The sequence below is a fragment of the Onychostoma macrolepis genome, chromosome 13 (genome assembly GCF_012432095.1).
Source record: "Onychostoma macrolepis isolate SWU-2019 chromosome 13, ASM1243209v1, whole genome shotgun sequence".
NCBI classification, from domain to species: Eukaryota; Metazoa; Chordata; class Actinopteri; order Cypriniformes; family Cyprinidae; genus Onychostoma; species Onychostoma macrolepis.
In genome coordinates this window covers 1,949,326-1,958,248 of record NC_081167.1, presented here as the reverse complement: position 1 = coordinate 1,958,248, position 8,923 = coordinate 1,949,326, and the positions used below count along the sequence as shown (strand labels likewise).

At 41.7% G+C, this 8,923-nt stretch overlaps 1 protein-coding gene across 1 annotated transcript; it reads left to right on the top strand.

Annotated features, from left to right (window-relative positions):
• The first annotated feature begins 194 nt into the window (after positions 1-194).
• On the top strand, positions 195-6,934 carry polh (polymerase (DNA directed), eta). The gene is given in 11 exon segments (XM_058796693.1): positions 195-443; positions 863-997; positions 2,267-2,493; positions 2,868-3,040; positions 3,783-3,886; positions 3,960-4,079; positions 4,201-4,324; positions 4,390-4,455; positions 5,504-5,667; positions 6,240-6,700; positions 6,703-6,934. Coding segments are annotated over 11 exon segments (1,845 nt in total). The 5' UTR covers positions 195-306; the 3' UTR covers positions 6,837-6,934.
• Positions 6,935-8,923: the final 1,989 nt, after the last annotated feature.

Below are 8,923 nucleotides of genomic sequence, written 5' to 3'. Positions count from 1 at the left end.
ATAATGATAATAATGATAAAGAAATGCAGTAATAAACATGGATTTTGTATTTATTTGTTGCTGTTTTTTTATAAATTCTAAATATTATATATGCATAAGTATGTAATATAATAATATTATAAGTAAACTAGTAAAAATTAAACAAAAACGATTTATATCAAATAGGAACCAGAGTTTTGGTTATTGTGCTGAAGTCCACTAGAGAGCAGTGAACAGACTCAGCGCGCGATACTCGAAGAACAGAAGAAGAGCGCGTGAAGCCCGCGGTTGTTTCGCGTCTGTCTTGGGTTATTGAAGTGTGTGCTGATGGATTCTGGGAAGGAGAGAGTGGTCGCGTTGGTGGACATGGATTGCTTCTATGTGCAAGTGGAGCAGAGGATCAACCCCGAGCTCAAAAACAAGCCGTGCGTGGTGGCGCAGTACAAGACATGGAAAGGTGGAGGGTGAGGAAACACTTCACTGTATGTTCATGCACAAATATTTACAGAAATTATATTTCCCCCCTTAGAAATTATATTTTCCTAAATTATATTTTGATTTAGAAATTAAAACACCCCCCCCCCCCCACCCCCAGTGTTTTCTCCTGAAATACCATTATTCATTTAACAGTAACGTTACCCCAAAATACACTTACGAAAATGCCACAAAACTAATTACAGTAAATAACTTTAAGGTGAAGTTTGATTGCAGCTATTCAAAGAATAATATGACTTTTTCATGCTTGATTGCTTGATTGCTGGCACTCTCATTGTGTACTTCAATATCAAGAAAATAGTCATAAACCGGCTTCCTGTATTAAAATGAGCTGGATATGTCTCCTGAAGTCCCCTGTTAAAGTGCAGAGGTGTGTGTTGTGTTTCAGCATCATAGCAGTGAGTTACGAGGCCAGAGCTCATGGGGTCAGCAGGAACATGTGGGCAGATGATGCCAGGAAGCTCTGTCCTGATCTACAGGTGGCCCGAGTCAGAGAGGCTCATGGGAAGGCTGATCTCACGTTGTAAGTGCATGTTTGTAGGGCGTCCAAAATGAGGAAAAGGGACATTTTTAAGATGCATGTGTCAAGTTAGGAATGTAATCGTTCTATTCATGTTGGTTTCATACATTTTTGAAAAACCCTGTTATCACTTACAACAGACATTTTTGTCTTTCATTAATGGAAAAGTGCACCCAAAAATGAACATTTGATGAAAAAGTGCTCCCCCTCAGGCCATTCGAGATCAGGATGGGTTTGTTTCTTCATCAGGTTTGTAGAAATGTGTCTCTGCATCAGTGTCTCAGCAATGGATGCTCTGCAGTGAATGGGTGCCGTCAGAATGAGAGTCCAAACAGCTGATAAAAACATCACAATAATCCACACCACTCCAGTCCATCAGTTAACATCTGGAGAAGACGAAAGCTGAAACAAGTTCCAGATGTTTTTAACTTAAATATGAGTCCAAAATCCATAATAACACTTCCTCCAGTGAAGGAATCAGTCCAAAACGGCTCTAAACACATATGTGGGTGGATTTTGGTGTGAGAGTGTTATGGCATTTATTTATTGAACATTTTTTACAAATTTTGTATTTTATTTACACTACTTATATCTGTTATCAATCTATTAAGATACTATTTCAGTTGTATGCTTCCTCCCCCAACCTTAGACACAATGACACACGCACACACACACACACACACACACACACACACACACACACACACACACACACACACACGCACACACGCACGCATGCATGCTCACAGACATATGAATGCAAATACAGGAGCTAATCAGAACGGACTTGTAATGTTGGCTATCGGTATATGTTTGTTTGTCCAAGTGATTCTATATTTTGGCACATGTAAATATTGTCACCTTCTTCACAAATTTTTTTTTCTTTTTTCTTATATGTTTGGTCCATGGGGTTCTGTATTTGGTACATGTAAACATTGTCACATTCTTTACTTGCATAATAAAAAAAAAAAAATTATGGCATTTTAAACAGAAGTGAGATGGATTTGTTTCAGCTTTTGTCTTCTCCAGATGTTAACTGATGCAGTGGTGTGGATTATTGTGATGTTTTTATCAGCTGTTTGGACTCTCATTCTGACGGCACCCATTCACTGCAGAGCATCCATTGCTGAGACACTGATGCAGAGACACATTTCTACAAACCTGATGAAGAAACACACTCCTCTTTCTTGGGTGGCCTGAGGGGGAGCATGTTTTCATCAGATATTCAGCAGCTATGTGTTTTTGTCTGAGCATGTTTTCGCTGTGCATCAGTTACAGGGAGGCCAGTGTGGAGGTGATCGAGGTGATGTCGCGCTTCGCGGTCATAGAGCGGGCCAGCATCGATGAGGCATACATGGACCTCACGGCCAGCGTGCAGGACAGACTGAAGCACATGAGCGTCCAGGACATCACGCCGCAGCAGCTGAGGAGCACCTACGTTCAGGGCTTTCCACAAACCAACGGCAGCGGACCGAGCGAGGATGCAGCGACAGATAAAGGTGTGTTTGAAACTGACAGCAGATCACTTGTTATTTTCATAGAAAAAGGCAGCGAGCATTGGAGCGGTGTAGTGGTCGACTGATAAATTGCCAAGGCTGATATTTGACATTTTTCAAATATCTGCATGGGCCGGTAGGTTTTTCTGTTTGGCTGATGTGTTCGAGGTGGGACTTTTATTTTGACAGCGCTGAGAACAGCAGCACCTGAGCACACAGTGCTCTCATTCTCCCTCCTCATTGTTTGCTGTCACAGTTTAACAGCTTCCCAGTTATAGTCACAGCGCCACCAGCAGAAAGTTTGCCACTTTTAAATGACTTTGAAACATTCCTCCTATATTTACCACTTTAAATGCATATTGCTGACCGTTCTGCAGAGGAGCAGCGGCTCCGAGGCCTGCAGCAGTGGCTGGAGCATCTGTCCTGCGGCGGTCAGTCCTCGCTTGCGGAGCTGCATCTGACCGTCGGCGCTCTGATCGTGGAGGAGATGAGGGCCGCCGTGGAGGAACACACCGGCTTCAGATGCTCCGCCGGCGTCTCGCACAACAAGGTCTGCTGCGTTTAACACTTACACTCTTTACTCCTGGTGCTCACGCTTCATTCAGGTGTCCTTGTTACACATATTACATGTACTTACTATTATAATAACAATTAATTATGCATAATTACATGCAAGTAACACTAAGCCAAACCCTAACCATATAGTAAGTGCATGTAGTTAATTAATATTACTCAGTACTTAAATGTATAACTACACTGTAACAAAGACACCTTAAAATAAAGCGTAACCAAATGTTCAAATCCAATTGCTATTAGATATAATAATCAACTCTCAAAAACAGTTGTATAACAAACATTTAAATTGTACATAAGGTAGTTCTTATATGAAATGATATAATTATGCTCTACTCCTTGTTGAAATATAAACATTTAAATGGTGACTGTCAACTTGAGATTTATTTAAAGATACATTAAACTGGTTAAAGATTTAATCAATATGTAATACAGTATAACACATATATTTATCAAAATTAGTGTTTTTTTTTTTTAGAATGTTCTTTACTTCATAGAATGTCTTTTCAGAGATAAATGTGACACATTGTTTACAAATAATAATCGAAACGGGTTAGTGGTAGTACGAAACACGTGACCACAGGTGAACACTAGTGTGTCCCAGAATGCATTAGTGAAGAATTTCTCCAAAACATGCTTAGTGATCTTCACATGAATCAGAGGATGGCATCTTCAGCACTAGTAAGGTCAATCAAATTTATTATTTTTTTTCCCCATAGGTGTTAGCCAAACTAGCATGTGGCTTAAACAAGCCTAATCGCCAAACAGTTTTGCCTCTGGGGTCCGTTCCAGAGCTCTTCAGCACCCTTCCCATCAGGAAAATGTAAGTACTGTGACTATGATATTACACTTGATTCTCATAGTATGAGAATGATGCATGTGTGGTTGCTCTTCAGTCGTAATCTGGGCGGGAAGCTGGGGACGTCCATCACGGAGACTCTGCGAGTGGAAAACATCGGAGATCTGACTCAGTTCAGCAAGATCCAGCTGGAGCAGCACTTCGGAGAGAAGACCGGGTGAGAACCAGTGGAAGAGGTGTCTGAGAAAGATTCAGGCCTGAAAATTCATCAAAGTCACGGAAAGTTCTGTAGGAAATGTATCTTAGGTAAAGTGGCTCGTTTCGTCTCTGTTCCTCAGGTCGTGGCTGTACGACTTGTGCCGAGGGGTCGAGTTTGAGTCTGTGAAGCCTCGACAGCTGCCCAAATCCATCGGCTGCAGCAAGAACTTCCCAGGAAAAACCTGTCTGGCGACAAAACAGCAGGTAGATGGCAGATTTGAGATTGGTGTGGATGCTGGTGCTCTGGTGTAACCCGCTCTCTTGTGCAGGTGCAGCACTGGCTTCATCAGCTGGCCCTCGAGTTACAGGAACGACTGAACAAAGACCGAGACATGGTGAGTCCGCTCTCAGTGAAGTAATGCTGCTTTATAAAGTGAATAAATCATTCTGATTGACTGAGCCGCATTCAGAGATTTAAAATGAAGTGAAATGCTGATAAATGCATACTTATGACCGCACTTTCTGTATTAACAGCTCCAAACAGCTGGAAGATTTGCTTATTCAGATATTTACAGTAACCATCATTCACACCAAACATTCATTTTGCTTTGCAGTTTCAAAATGTTTATAGCAGAAAGTAGTAAATACAATTCTAGATTAAAATACTGAGATTACAGCCTGTGATATCACATAATGATGGGACGTCTGATTCTTTTCAGTGTTAATTGGTTCTTTCGGACAGTTTGTTCAAATGACCGGTTGTATACATACAGTAATTACATAACGATGTAACGTATACGCAATTACAGCGAGTAAAAGAAGTATTGAACACGTGAAGAAAGGGAGCTGCAAAAAGGCATGGAAAGCCAAGACACCAGCAGAAATCTCTCAGTAATTATAAAGCAATGCTGCACCTCGTTAGTGGAAATTAATATTAGCTGCTTCAGTCCCAACACCTACAGTACCAGGATGATGAAACAAATGATCCCAAACACAGCCAAGCAAACTCTCGATTGGTTGAGGAACGGCCAGACAATCACTTGACTTCAATCCAATAGAAAATAAGAACTAAAGGTCAGAGTTCAGAGAAGACACCCACAGATCGAGATTTGAAGACAAAATCACACCTGAGCAACGCATGCCGCTAGTTTCTCCTCCTTGAAGCTGTCATTACCAACAAAGCCTTTTGTACAAAGTATTAAATACATTTTCCTCCGTGTCATTCCATTTTATTACACAGAACTTAATTGTTTTGTTTTCTTTGGTCCGAGTTGAACTCAGTTCAGTGACCATCTGAATGACCATCTTTATTTTTGGCTCATTTCGAGTCGCAGTGACAATTTCAGAGCTGTTTCAGACAATTCACTCTGGTTTGGTGAACTGGACATCACTAATGTGTTTCTTCTCTTCATATGTGATGCTTGTGTGTTGATTTGTCCGCAGAACGGACGGGTGGCCAGACAGCTGACGGTGGGCGTCAGGCAGGCTGGAGATCAGAGTTTTTCTCGCTGCTGTGCTCTTGCTCGCTATGACGCTGTGAAGATGACTTCGGACAGCCTGGCCATCATCAAGAGCCTCAACACCGCAGGAAGCCACCAGGAGGCGTGGTGAGTGAGAGTGACCAACTGTAGCCAATGTCTGATCTAGATTTTGCCATTTACTCGTTTTTTTTTTTTCTTTAAAGGCGTCATGAACTGCCAGGTCCAGGTCCACTTACACTGTTATCAAGATTTTTACATCAAAAACATCATTTAGAAGTAATAAGCTATTTTCTGTCCTGTTTTTAGCCCCCTCATCAGAACGCTGGAGGATTGTAGACTCGGATGTGCTGTGATTGGCTAATAGTAAATAGGCCGATAGGAAGGTGACGCAAACACTGTTTTTCCACAGCTTGGCACTGAACAGCGTCTTGTCTTCGGAGCATCTTTATCGTTTGTTTCTGCGTAGACCTGCGCGTTCGCCTCTCGTCAACGGTGTAAAGCATGTGACTCTCAGAGCAGCTCTTGAGATGAAGTTCTCATATTAATGTCTCATATATTGAGAAAAAAACGCACCAGAACATGCAAGAGTTAGCCTATTATTGACATGCATTTTATCGTGACTCAATCTGATATCGTTTTATCGCCCAGCCCTAGTTGAGTGCGTTATTCTGTAAGGCTTGATTATGTTTTTCTCTTAGGTCTCCTGCTTTGACTTGTCTTCATCTGTCAGCCAGTAAGTTCAGCGATGTTCCCTCATCCTCATCCGGAGGAATAGCAAGCTTCCTGTCCAGTAACGCACCTTCATCACAATCACGTCTAGCCTCTACACAAACCCCCAAAACACAGCCGAGCCCCAAGCGCCCGGGGGCCATCCAGTCTCTGTTTGAGAAGGCCGCCGAGAAGAAGAAACAGCATGATGAACACGCCCCTGGCATCTCCTCCTTCTTCCAAAGAAAGGGTCTGGAGAAGGCGCTGCAGCTGGAAGACTGTGTCTCTGAAGGCAGCAGGACTGAGGCTGGACCAGAGTCGCTCAGCGGAGTCGCTCCGTCAGACGGGGAGGATCTTCACGCGTGCCAGCGCTGTGGACTGAAGGTGCTGGTCTGGGAAATGCCCGAGCACATGGACTATCACTTCGCTCTGGACCTGCAGAAGTCGTTCTCCCGGCGTCCAGCGGCGGGCCGGTGCAGTCGTCCCGCGGGAAGATCCAGGCGAAGACTCCGAGCGGCCCGCAGGCCAAGAGAGCGCGAGTGCAGGGAAACAGCGGCACGCTGGACTCCTTCTTCAAGAAGACTTGACCGCGGTCCCAGCCAGCTTTTTATACCTTCAGGTTTTAATGAGAAATATTTGTGCCTTTTGTGTTTTATTTCAATAATAAATAAGTGGTTCGATGGAATATTGTTCAAAAGCCATTTTCTTCTCTTAAATGGAGGCCTTGATCTACTAAGCATGGAGACATTGATCAGTCATGATTACACATAAAATAATCTTTCTTCTTTTTTTTTTTCCTCCCAATCTGCCGAAATGACATTCTCTGCCTACTCCACATGTTGTGGATATTTGTGAGTGTATCAGTGTGTACTTTATCCATTCCATAGCCTCCTGTAACCGTGATGTTCTGTCGATTTGTGCTACCCTCCATTAAAACAGTAGGTAGTACAGTTCGACAACGAAAGATGCTATCTGTCAAATTATGGTTTATTAACGTCTACACCTACCCTTACAGTAATGCAATTACAGTAATTATGTGTTATTCGCTGTTGTGGCTAGAAGGGATACAGCTACGGCCAGAAACCAAAAATAATGACATTTTTCTACCTATTAGATTGTGCTTTATTAACGTCTACACCTACCCCTTACAGTAATGCAATTACAGTAATTATTGTTGTTCAGCGTGAGAAAAAGGATGCGCAGTAAGCTCTGGTGGCACAATCTGAGGGGTGTGATCAAATAAACACTGGCTGTTTGCTGACAGAGGGTCAGAATGAGGGAGGAACATTTGTTTTTGTGCAGAAACCTTTGCTTTCATTTTAACTGAATGAAAACATTTTGATATAATTGAAAAACCATAGCATGAGAAATATTCTTCTGGTGTGATGTTTTAATACAGTGATATTATGAAATATGTGCTGTTGTATGCCATTTCTAAGGTGTTTCAAATGGTTGCTTGGTTTGTGACAAGAGCCTCTTCTAGTTATGGCTTGAATGGGTGCCGTCAGAATGAGAGTCCAAACAGCTGATAAAAAGGTTTTAAGATACGAAGATGGACTGTGTGATTACAGATTATGGACTCGTATTTTGGCCAAAAGCAATGGTTTAAAGTTAAAAATGTCTTGATGAATTTTTTTTTTTTTATATAAACACAGCTTTTGTCTTCTCCAGATGTTAACTGATGGACTGGATTGGTGTGTATTATTGTGATGTTTTTATCAGCTGTATCTGACGGCACCCATTCACTGCAGAGCAAGTGATGCAATGACACATTTCTCCAAATCTGACGAAGAAACAAACTCTTCTTCATCCATAAGTGTGAGGACACTTTCAGCAAATGCTATTTTTTGGGGGTGAACTGTTCCTGTAAAGGCACTAGAGGGCAACAAATCACGACCGAAACACTGAAACTGGGATGTCCTGATGTCTATTCTTTAGATGCTTTGTCATTTTGAACTGCTGCTCAAATTCAAGATCTTTCTTTTTTCCAGTCACTTTGATAATATTGATAATGGGAAATGAATGTATTAAAGACATCAGTTTCATATGTAATGTGTAAATCCAAGCATATTTTGACTAAAGCTGTACAGAAACAAGATTCTGCATGTCGTCTGTATTTCTTGAAGTGTGGGCTGTGCTGTTTTCTCACAGCAGTATTACATACAGTGGCAGAAGCTTGGTTTTGTTTTCAGTGACATTTTTGTGATGATTGGTTTTGTTTGTTTTGGATCACGATGGATCATGCCATCTATCTGAACAAGACGTCCAGGACCTCCAGCAGAAAATCAGGAAGATTAAAGCTCCAGCAGTGTTTCACTGAACACATGCTCGTGTTTTAGTTGCATCTGACCAGAGAACCCGTCCCGTTTGAAGACCCAGTCGAGTCTGACAGCTGACTATGCTGGAGCTTGATGAAGGAGCTGTCTGGTGGATTTTCCTGCTGGGAAACACTTGTGTGTTATTACTGTAGTAACTGATGATTTTCTGAAGGGCTGTTGTACCCTTAATAGTCAAACTTTTGCACTTTTTTTTTTTTTTTTCTGGCAGATTTATTAGCAACAATTTCAGAACATAACACAGTCCATCTGAATTTTAAATTTTTGAATCAATTTAAATATTTAATTGCACAGACTGCCTAATTATAATAAATGTTACATGTACACACAAAAGTTTG